This window comes from Phaenicophaeus curvirostris, chromosome 4, assembly GCF_032191515.1.
Source record: "Phaenicophaeus curvirostris isolate KB17595 chromosome 4, BPBGC_Pcur_1.0, whole genome shotgun sequence".
Taxonomy (NCBI): Eukaryota; Metazoa; Chordata; class Aves; order Cuculiformes; family Cuculidae; genus Phaenicophaeus; species Phaenicophaeus curvirostris.
In genome coordinates this window covers 47,126,354-47,138,089 of record NC_091395.1, presented here as the reverse complement: position 1 = coordinate 47,138,089, position 11,736 = coordinate 47,126,354, and the positions used below count along the sequence as shown (strand labels likewise).

At 40.6% G+C, this 11,736-nt stretch overlaps 1 protein-coding gene across 1 annotated transcript; it reads right to left on the bottom strand.

Moving 5' to 3' along the window:
- Positions 1-1,245: 1,245 nt before the first annotated feature.
- On the bottom strand, positions 1,246-6,533 carry FGF20 (fibroblast growth factor 20). Its single transcript, XM_069854890.1, has 3 exons — positions 6,056-6,533; positions 3,115-3,218; positions 1,246-2,261 (listed from the first exon to the last, which is right to left on the bottom strand). Exons 1-3 carry the CDS (start codon positions 6,531-6,533, stop codon positions 2,016-2,018), a joined length of 828 nt encoding a protein of 275 aa, XP_069710991.1. The 3' UTR covers positions 1,246-2,015.
- Between the last annotated feature and the right edge of the window lie 5,203 nt (positions 6,534-11,736).

Genomic DNA, 11,736 nt, shown 5'->3' with positions numbered 1-11,736 from the left:
CTGGAGCACATTACAACATTACTCTACTAAGCTGTGTTCGGTGCACAGTACATGTTTCACTGCTTGTTTTTCAGCAAAAGTTAATGAGGATTTTAACCTTAGTAAGTTACATGTTGCTAGCCACAGAGTGCTGAAACAGCTTTTTGTGTAACTGTATTCAATTTCGATTTGGCAGAAAGCAAAATGATTTTGTTCACAGTCCATCAGCAATCTATGCTCATCCACTTCTCATTATAGATTGGAAGTAGTTCTGGTACAGTTATGATTCCAGCACGTGTGTTATATACTGGAAAATGCTTTTCATTAACACTTTTATTTGATATAAATGATGCACATGCAGTACTTGAACCATATATGCTTCCACAAAACTGAAACTGAACTCTAATGATTTCTTTTGAGCTGGAGCCCACTGGGAGCGTTGGCATCTGAAATGTAAGATCACCTCTGCTGCCCTCTCCTGGATTGCCTTTCCTGCAGTCCTTTACCTGGACCAACCTTTCCCACAGAGCTGGCAATCACCGAACAGCAAGCTTCAGCAGGTTTAGGTCTAAATCATACAGGATCCTGTTGGTCAATATGCAGATGAATTTGTGCTTCATAACCAATAGTCCTGCATTAGCGTAAGTTAGTGCAATATACCTCTCGTATACCTGCAACTAGCACAGAGACTTAGATCATCTTCAGCCTGACACTTCTCATGCAAAACCTTATGCTGAGATTATTCCCTAAAGGAGGGATTAAGACAAGACAGTAGTCTCCTTAGGTTCCTCTGTACTCAGTGGAGAAACAGCCTTCACTCACAGAAACTTTTCATTCAGTGATTTCAGAAACTTCTTACCCCGATACTGTTTCCCATTAAACACGTATTGATAGGGAATATAATTAAAATATCATATATAGTGATCAGAATTCTACCTGAAATTTTTAAGTAATACAGAAATTATCCTTTGTGTTTTAGTAAAGATAGTAGGAACCATTTGGCAACAAAACATCAAGCATGTTGTGAACTGAATCAAGATTTCAAGAGCTAATACTACTTTTTGTCTCACACACTTCACAGCTGTTGCAGGTTTGAAACATTATACATACTACGTTAACAAAGTCTCCATTTAAAAATGACAGAAAACCAAATAAAGTGAAATAATTTTTAATTCTCTTTTTAAATGTGCGTTTGAATTCAATACAGATCTGTAAGGCACTCTTGTAGGTAAAAAACCAACCAAACAAACAAAAAACTCCCAACATTCTTTCCAAAATAAGGACAGTCACAAGGCAATGGTATGTGCATAAAATATAACCTTATCTGTAACTGATAAACAATGAAATATGAACATTCAGGTTTCAGATGCGTTGCAATGTAATGTCATTTCTGCACCATGACACTACTCAGAGTAAATATTGGCACTGTAAATGACTTCTCATTGGGGTTAGGGGCTTGTATTCTCTTCATATCCCAGTAAAAAATAAACTCTTCAATAAATAAATATATAAAATAAATATATGCTATCTGGAGATGTATAAATAGGTCCATCCCGAATAAAAGTTCCAGCTCTGACTATGATGCATCAACATCTAAGGTCCACCACTAAAGAGGAACCACTAAAACTTCATATACAGTTCTCAGGATTTATTGCTATTTTACAGTCCATCTCTTTCTCTTTCTTCCAGCTGTTCTCTCATCCACATGATGTAGGTAGCTCTTTGCCAATTTTTGGATCACAGGTAATCCAGACAAAATTGTCAAGAGTTTGTTATTTCCAAAAAAGTCACACTCCAGCTTCCCTTTAGTTCCTGGCTACCAAACTGCTCAGCAGGTTTGAAGGAGGCTGGTCCACTCTCAGCTGTAAGGCTTTGTCTCCTAAATCCAAGGGTTAGAAAACAGAAGCTTGACTATCACAAAGCGGCTTCTTCCAGTCTGGCATCCGAGACTTTTGCAGGTTCCTCATGCTGGTATTACCATGATAGCAGGAGGGGGAACAGCTCCAGTATGGGTTCTTTCCAAAGTTTCCTCTTCCTCAGCTGTATTCTAACACATCTTTGTACAGTTCTGGAACTCTTTCAGGATCCACAGGCCGGGGCAAGAAATGTGTGAACTTCTGGTGTCTTTTGGACCTTGCCCCATCTCTGGGTGTACCATCTTTGTTAAGTGCTACAAAGTATCGCCGCCCTGAATCTCCATGTTTGTACACATTGGATGAGTAAGTGTTGTACCAGTTTTCCTCAAACTGTTCCCTGAAGATGCATTCAGAAGTTAGTTTCTCCTACAGAAAGAAACAGCAAAGAACAATAAATCAAGCTGTTGCTAGGTAGCTGAACACACACAAAACACAAATTATAACAAAAATGTTTTAGGCTTCTTGCGGCCTTACTGTTAATTTCACTGTCAACAAATTAAAACCAAGAAGTGTATATAGACCTGACACTGAGTTTGGAAGCCTACTTTATCCTTTTGAAAATTGGATGTATACATAAACAATTTTGGATATCATTCTTAAACACAAATACTCCATTCCGGTTCTACAGATCCTGCCAGTACTCTGGCACCATTCAGAATTTCAAAGTAACAGTAGTACCCAACTGTGACATATAGTATTTTCCCAGCACTTGAAAGAATGCTTCTGCATTAAAAAGCTGGTGCCTGTAAGTACCATCTGCCAATTTGTAAAGCAGCATTAGGATATATATAAAGTAAGTCAGGGTACTATACTAATTGTTATTTTTATTGTTCCATAACTATCCTTTTAACTTCCTTCCAGTGCATTCAATGTTTTTGATAGAGAATGCATTATGATACATTTGCAGTATTGATAAAAAGGAAATTAGATAGCAGGCAACTTAAATGCTGTTTGAATAGCTGGTTTAATTTAGCTATTTTTGTCATAATTTAAGAGGAATATTTCTTTTCAGTTCTCTTCAACGAGGATAGAGAAACTTTTCCCAGCAAATATTTAGTACCCAAGGCTACACCGTATACTTTAAAAATATATTATACATTTCAACAGGAAAAGATGTAAATGTTTTGAAAGCTAAGAAGAGCACTTGAGGGGTCTGCATAGTGCTAAGTAGTGAATCAAAACCTCAACATGTATGAGCTGACGTGCAAGAGGTACTTACAGAGCCATAGAGTTCTCCCTTCTCATTCATTCCAAGGTAAAGGCCACTGTCCACGCCTCTAATACTGACCAGTCCCACTGCCACACTGATGAATTCAAGGATACCTGAAAAAAAAATAAATACTGCTTTAATTCAACTTGCAAACATACAACACAAAGCACATAAAATGCAGTTGAAAACAAGCAGAAAGTGTTTATCATATAATGAATGTGGCCCAGTTTCTCTGAAACTTCAAATGCTGCATGGAAATGAACAGAACAGTCACAGGAAAGCAGTCTTAGGAGGCTCATCTAGGAACAAGAATCTTATGCCACCTAACAAACTTTGGGGTTTACGTTGAAAATGAAAGACTTTTATTCAGTGCTGAGGCTAAAGACTTCAGTACTAGGCAGCTGCAATCTACTGTGATTATACACTATTTGCTAAACTGCCAACTCAAACATTGGAAGATAGGTTTGAATTACCTGAAAATATGCTTTACTTTCACTATAGCATTATCTTAAAAAAACACATCCATTATTAGATCACTTGAACAGAAATCAAAGTACAGATGGGAATATTATATAACAGAACATACCCACAGGAAAAAAAAAAAAGTATTTCCTAGACATCTTATCTAGTATATGAGCCCACACCTCTTGATACAACTTGCTTCTTTCTTCAGTGAAAGCTTTTTATGTCCATTAAATACACTGTTAATTTGGTAATGTTTGGATTATAGCTTTATTTATACTATATTTGTCCAAAAATGTAATATATATTAATAATATATAGTATCTGGGAGATGAGGCACTATTTGAAGCCTGAATTAGCACGAGAATGCCAACATATTTAAACAATTGATATGCACAGATAACAGAACATATAAAAGATGAAAGAAAGGGAATGTGTGAACTGGCTTTTTGGAAGTTGTTAACAATGTAAACAAAGCCTCAAAAAGAAATTGTTCTAGAATCATACCTAAGATTTTGCTGTACAGCAGCAAAGCTACAAAACATTTTAAAAAATCTGAATCTAAGGTGAGTGCATTTAAATAGTGTATTTGATTTTTGTTATGACTTGGCTATTTGCTTAATTTATGGTTATTCTTTTTCATTCAGGATGATTTTCCACTCTCAGACAGATGGACTGTCTGCATTACAAAATGATTTAAAGTATTTTGAATTTTAATTGAGCTTTGGCAAGTTTGTTATTTATATAACCAAGCAGCAAAGAAAACAAATCCTTCACAAAGAGTAAGCACTAAAAACTCTATTGCATGTAAATAATCCTAATTTTCCAGTTCCTAAAGTAAGAAGTCCCATAAAAGAGGTGGAGGTATTTTGTCTTTCTGGTATCATTTTCAAAGCCTCTTTTTTTTCAAAACTATAATAAGCAGGTGATTCAACCCACAAAGCAACCACATCAGACAAACCTGCCGAGAATAGTGGTAGAATAAAGGAAGAACATTTCTAAAAAGCCCAGTAAATGTTTGATCTGGAGCTAACTTTTTTTTTTTCTTTTAAAGCAAAGATTTATTTCATGTTTATGCGCTGTAGGAAATCTTCCTTCTGAGAACTGTTGACTACTGCTCTTTTACTTCTGAAAACATCCATGTGTTATAAAAGCAATTAAGAGTCATTCCAGAAGATTGTTTTGACTGTAGGGAGGATGATAGGAAACTCTTTAATCACCTTTTTACAACCACTAAACCAATATACACAAAAACTCACATGTAGCTGACAATGGCAGGTTTGTCCAGTTCCTACAAGCATTTAGAATCTACTCTTACATCCTGAGAAACATTTATATTTTGGGGTTGTCTTCACTCCCTTTTGGTTTATTGACAGAGAAAGTTGGCCAGGAAGCATTTTAAGTATTTGAGCAAACAGGCACTTTAGGCCTCTCTGCCTCAACTTTCTGTCCTTCATTGCAAAGCAGTTCAATGCAGCCTAAGGGTCAGGATGCCCGAGGGCACAATCTATATGTAATTGCAAAAATGAGCTCAAGTGGCAGGTAAACTGCATAGAAAACTCTGAGGGCTACCTCTCTCAGTAAGTTAAGAGTGCTAGACATAGGAGTTTGAATTTACAAATCACTAATTCTTCTGCTTTAAGTCTCAGTGTAGGCAACCTTATCGCTTACTAAGAAAGTATAGACATGGGGAACTACAAAAAAGTAGCTACTATACCTATAAATGCACGCTTCACTTCCCTTTTAGAATCATAGAATCATAGAATCACCAGGTTGGAAGAGACCCACCGGATCATCGAGTCCAACCATTCCCATCAAACACTAAACCATGTCCCTCAGCACCTCGTCCACCCGTCCCTTAAACACCTCCAGGGAAGGTGACTCAACCACCTCCCTGGGCAGCCCGTTCCAGTGCCCAATGACCCTTTCCATGAAAAATTTTCTTCCTAATGTACAGCCTAAACCTCCCCTGGCGGAGCTTGAGGCCATTCCCTCTCATCCTGTCCCCTGTCACCTGGGAGAAGAGGCCAGCACCCACCCCTCCACAACTTCCTTTTAGGTAGCTGTAGAGAGCAATGAAGTCTCCCCTCAGTGTCCTCTTCTCCAGGCTAAACATATAACGCATATAAACACCTAAGTGCGTATTAACTTTCCCTGTAAGTACACCTGTTTTTCAGTCAGTGGAAGAGTATTATCCTACAAAGGCTCAAGAAGTTCCAGTACAGATAGCGAGTACAGAAAGAATCCATATGACTTTCGACCTTTCCACCAAAACCTGCAGGATTAGGGTCCGTGCTCACAGCCGGGATGTACCGAGCACACGCTGAGCGAGGCACCCGCGCCCCGCTCCGAGCTCACACGTGATGCGCAGCCCTCCCTGCCTCCCCACCTTGCGCTGCTGCGCGGCTGCATCCCCAGAGCGAAGCCGACGCTGAGCATCGCCGGCATCACTCCACACACACACGCAGACACACACAGAGCCGCCTACCGAAGAGGCTGTGGTCCTGGCGGGTCCCGCGCACGCTGCCGTCGGGCAGGATCTGCAGGTGGAAGCCGGTGCGGCAGTAGAGCTGCCTCCGCCGCAGGATGCCCTGCAAGTGCGCCAGCTCCGCGGCCGCGGCCGCCCCGCCGCGCCCCGCCCGCTCCGCCGCGCCCCGCCGCTCCCCGAGCAGCGCCGGCCGCTCCCCGGCGGGCGGCAGCAAGAAGTGGGCGCCCACCGGCTGCCCCAGACCATCCAAGCCGCCCAGGAGGCCCCCCACCTCGGCCAGCGGAGCCATGGGGGAGCGGGGCGAGCGGGCTAGGGCGCGGAGAGCGGCTGCCGACTTCTCCTCCTCCTCCCCGCGGGCATGTGGGGATGCGCGGCGGAGCCCCGAGCATGGGGAGCCGGCAGAGCCGAGCCGGGCGGCGGGGTGCTGGTTATACGCCCCGCGCGTGTGTATATATATATACGGCGGTCCCCCTGACATATGCTAATGAAGCCCTCCGCGTTTGAAATTGTAAACCGGCTCTTCCCCCCCTCCTCTCTCCTCGCACCTTTCCTCTGATGTGAGCGGACGGCGGGGAGGGAGCGCGCAGGCGGTGACCCGCGGGCGCGCACACGCGGGGCGGAGCGCTCTTGCGTGGACAGGTGCACGGAGAAAGCGGGAGGGAAGAAGGAGAAAGGGCGTTACCTGAGGGTTAGACCTGCCCAGACACACATGAAAGGAAAAAAAAACAACAAAGATCTGACAGTTTTGCTCCCTGTTTCTGAAGCTAATAAAATGTACACGCATTACGCTTTCCTTTTATCGTTTCGGTTACAAGGAGGGGAATTTCTAAGAAATTGGCATAATCAGAGAGGTGTTTTCCCCTCTGCAAATTCTCCATGCATTTAATTTATCATTAACGTGACAAGAAAGTGATCTATAGCATTTGGATATCGACACAATGCCTTGAAAACACAAATAAGCAGGCCCCTGGTTTGGGATAGATATTTTCAAAATCTGCAGAGATGAAGAAAGAGAGAGTGAGAGATGGAACATCTAATCCATCATCTTTGGGGCTTTGCATTGGGCCTGTAACCAAAGTCTGTGAGCATCACAAATTAGCAATAACATCATAGAACCGTAAAATAGTTTGGGTTGGAAGGGACTTTAAAGTTTATTCAGTTCCAAACCCCTTTGATGGGTAGGGACACCTCCCACTAGATCAAGCTGCCCAAGGCCCCATCCAACCTGGCCTTGAACACCTCCAGGGACAGGACATCCACAACTTCCCAGGGCAACCTGTGCCAGGGCCTCTCAACTCTCATCATAAGAAAATTCCTCCTACATCTAGTCTAAATCTGCCCCTCTCCAGTTTATACCCATTGCCCTTTGTCCTATCACTACAAGCCTTTGTAAAACGTCCCTCCCCAGCTTTCTTGTAGCCCCTTCAGGTACTGGAAGGTTGCTATAAGATCTCTTTGGAGCCTTCTCCAGGCCAGTCATCTACAGAATGATCTCTTTCGTCTTTCTACAGCGTTTTGAATCCACTTAGGACTTTGCTGTACAGTCCCAGATGAGCATATGTATTTTTTCAAGCCCGAAGCAAAACAGTTCATGCATGCAAATATACTGGTGGAACATATATTCACTATTAGCAATGGTAAAACAATGATATATTAAAACTAAAGCTTGACTTTTGCCTTCTTTGCTGCTTTTTCTGTAATGTCTAATGAATTTTAGGGCTCAAACTACATGACCCATCTTACCATTGAAGATATGCAATGCAGTTCCTTGTCAACGTGAAAACAGTACTAGAGTATGAAATGCAAAGATCTTTCATAGTTAATTCTTTCAAAAGTTTGAGGGAATCACTTGGCAGTTTAAAGTTTCATTTAAACAAAAAAGTTGCAGAGAATCATGAAAGATTAGTCCTCCCGTCTTGCTCCACGGTCTTTTCAGTCACAGTCTAAATCAGAGACATCAAATGGACTTGACTGCTTAGCTTTATTTACTATGGAAAGTATAGAGCTAATTAATTGGCAGGTGCTTTAAAGCAGGTAATGCTACACCTTTTCATCACTGCAGTCCTAAGTACTGCCCCTGTGTGCACCTGAATTATAAAAAGGCTGCTTTAAAGCAAGTGATTTACTGTGGAGAGATTTAAAACTGAAAAAAACTAACGCTAAATACAATAATCAGATAAATCACCTCAGAAGAGAGTACATGCAGACCTGCTCTGAAGGCAGATAGATGTTATATTATTTTACCTTTCAGATAACAGGAGCCTGTCATGTGGTGAGACCCAAAAATCCACCATAATCGAGATTTCAAAGCACATCTGTGTAAACATTATCACATCAGTGTAAAACATCAACCAATGAGCTTTCTCTTTGAACCAAATCTGCTTAATTGCAGTGCTAAATCAAAGAAATAGATCAAAGTTGAACAATCTATATGGCACCTATTTCTCAAGTAGCCTGTACACTGATTACTCAAATATACCTAAAACATTTGAAACACACATCCAGTATTCTTATTGACATGACTGGTAGGTCAAGATCAAACTGTACTTAGTTCATCACAGCTGCTAAGTTGCAGGACATGCACTAGGATGATACAACTAAACAGAGGAGGTATATTATTCTAAGGCTGAAGATCACCTAGTGCAGATAACTTTGCTGGGTCCAAGCAGTACTCTCAGAGTCCGACAAACAGAAGCAGGCTTGTTTTGGTTAGATGGCACCACCGTTCTCCATAGAGAAAGGCTTTCTTTAAAAAAAAAGTATCCTCAGCCATTACACTGGAAGACCCTTATGGCTAAATCTTTCCTGTTATATAATGGAAACGTTTAAAGCAGAGCGGAATATATAACGTCGACCTTTTCCGAGTGGAGTCTTTAATGTCTTGGTACTAAACCGGTTATGCTGTTTTATAAAGCACCAGAAATGCAACAAAAAGATAAGAATTTTTTTAGTGTTTGCACTAGTCATATGACAGGAAAAGATAACACTAAAGATTTTTTTTTTTGCACCTTCTGAGACTATACCATGGGAAGTTAAATAATTCTGAAGAGTGTTTTTACAAGAGTACATAATTCAACTTAAAGTATACAGTACAATCTAATCAACTCTACATATACTTCCTAGAGACCACACTTTCAGCGTGGTTGAACAAATATATATGTAGCTGAGGTTTTATTTCCATAGGCTTCCATTTAGGCTTCTATGGTCAATATAATTACTGTACATTTCCTAAGAGTAGCATATTGTCATAGGCAAAGCCTGTTGTCTACCAAGGGAGTGGAGAAAGCAATGGACTGAAACCTATGACAGCCTATACATATGGAAGTATATATAGACAGATCTATTTATGTATAATGTTTAAAAAAAAAAAGTTGTTAGCTGTAAAAATTCATGTCTTGTATTTTATTGCACCTTAATTAATTTTAGAACTCCCTTACAACAGTGTTGTGCCAGCCATAGAACTTTAATGATATAATAAAAGATTGGGTAGGATGAAGGGGCTGGGGGAGCAGGAGGAGAGGCTGTGATTATGAATATATGAGAAAGCAACCAAGGCGTGGAACAAAGACCACCAATTTGTCCAGCTGCAGATACCTCTGTATCATGGTCATTCCCAGATTCTTCCTAGATTTGGACAGGGAAACATGGTTGGCTGCTTTCAACAAGATGAGCAGAGCATGTAGAAGTTACAGCGAGAGCCTTTCAGAACACTGCAAGTCAGAGTAAAATACAGTGTATTCTTGTGCAGGATTTACTAGCAAGAAAAGAACAGAATAATTTTCAAGGCTCCATGTACAGGTCAGGTCATAATGTGCTGCTCTAAAGCCTTTTGAATGCAATACATAGGGATGTTAAAAGCATCCAGAATTTTTTCTTCTAAACTGACACAGTTAAAAGTATGTATGCATGTATACATACATGTGTACTGAGATCTACCTACCTATTTACAAAGCCTGAGAAGAAGGAAAAGTAATGTGGAAAAAAAATATTTTCCTATAGAAAGGAAGTTCTACATTTCTTGCACCTTTGTTTTTTGTTGTATTTCTTTCAATGAAGACAGAAATTCATAGGGCTTTTTAAGATTAATTATTTTACTGTCAATTTTTTTGTAGATACACATGATTAACTCTTGCATAAGCAGAATGGAACAAAGAAGCTGGGTATGAGCATACTTTTACATCTACTTACAACCAGTGAGAATGGACCTTTTCCACACGTATCAATATTCAAATGCTTCATTTGGCAGCTTTTATATTAGTTCTTTAAGTGGATCACTGGAGAAAAAACCCATCTTATTTTATTTAAAAATATCTACCAAATTAATTTCAAAATCACAAAAAAAGACTCACTCAGAAGTATGCTGATAAAAAAGATTAAAAGTCTCAGTTAATTTCTATTATTTCTATCTTTAAGGAATCATAGAATCATTTAGGTTCAAAAAAAGACATATAAGATCATGGAGTCCAACCATAAACCTAACACTGTCAAGGCCACCACTAAACCATGTCCCTAAATGCCACACCTACACATCTTTTAAATACCTCCAGGGATGGTGACTCAATCATTTCCCTGGACAGCCTGCTTCCAATGCTTGACAAACCTCCCGGTGAAGAAATTTTTCCTACTATCCAATCTAAACCTCCCCCCGTGCAACCTGAAGCCATTTCTTCTTGTCCTATCACTTGTTACTTGGGAGAAGAGACCAACACCCACCTCACTACCTCACAGGTAGTTGTAAAGAGCAATAAGGTCTCCTCTCGGCCTCCTTTTCTCCAGACTAAACAACCCCAGCTCCTTTGGAACACTTGTGGTCCAGCCCCTTCAACAGCTTTGTTGCCTTTCTCCAGACACATGCCAGCACCTCAACGTCTTTCTTGCAGTGAGGGTCCCAAAACAGCACACAGTATTCAAGATATGGCCTCACCAGTGCTGGGTACAAGGGCACAATCACTTTCCTAGTCCTGCTGGCCACGCCGTTTCTGAGACAAGTCAGGATGCTTTTGGCTTTCTTGGACACCTGAGCACACAGCTGACTCATGTTCATCTGGCTGTGGACCAGCTTTGCAGCCTCTTTTCCCAAAGTCTGCAGCATTGCATGGGAGAATAAAGTCAAGGGATATACTTAAGGAACGAATTGGTTTATGGTATTCTAAAATATTGAAAGAAATGTAGTAGCTCTTAACATTTACCCTATACACTTGTCTTTCCAGACACATCTCAGAAGTAATCCAACCTTGGATAGGCTTACAGTTGTATGATCTGTCAGACTATCAGTTGACAAACATGGTCACAGTTCCCCCTTGACACAGTATCATAACCACTGAAATGTTTCTTAGAAACTGAAAATGCACAAGTGTCTTAATCCTATTGAAATGAATTATAGTTTGTGTTTGAAATCTTGTTTGTAAAAATATACAAGGCCAGAAAATATTTAGGATAAAAAAACCCATAAAACTAGCTGAAAACTGGAAACAACATATTTACATGAAGAAGAAAAAGGCTGAGGCTGCACCTGATCATTGCAAAAAAATGTCATAAGGTAGGCTGCAGCTTGAAATGCCTGCGGCTTACAAAACGTCAAGGTAGTGGAGGTGGCAAGTTGTACCATGGAGAATGCCACCACACAAACTGCCTGACAAGGCCTATTGCCCATCAGCGCCAGGTAAGGACAAAAGACGATT

What these genes read in the sequence shown, in the direction of transcription:
- FGF20 (XM_069854890.1), bottom strand. Translation starts at nt 6,533, where the DNA reads ATGTCAGGGGGACCGCCGTATATATATATACACACGCGCGGGGCGTAT. An exon ending in CCAGGACCACAGCCTCTTCG is followed by an intron (nt 3,219 to 6,055) that starts GTAGGCGGCTCT and finishes TTTTTTTTTCAG; the next exon opens with GTATCCTTGAATTCATCAGT. An exon ending in AGGGAGAACTCTATGGCTCT is followed by an intron (nt 2,262 to 3,114) that starts GTAAGTACCTCT and finishes TTCTTTCTGTAG; the next exon opens with GAGAAACTAACTTCTGAATG.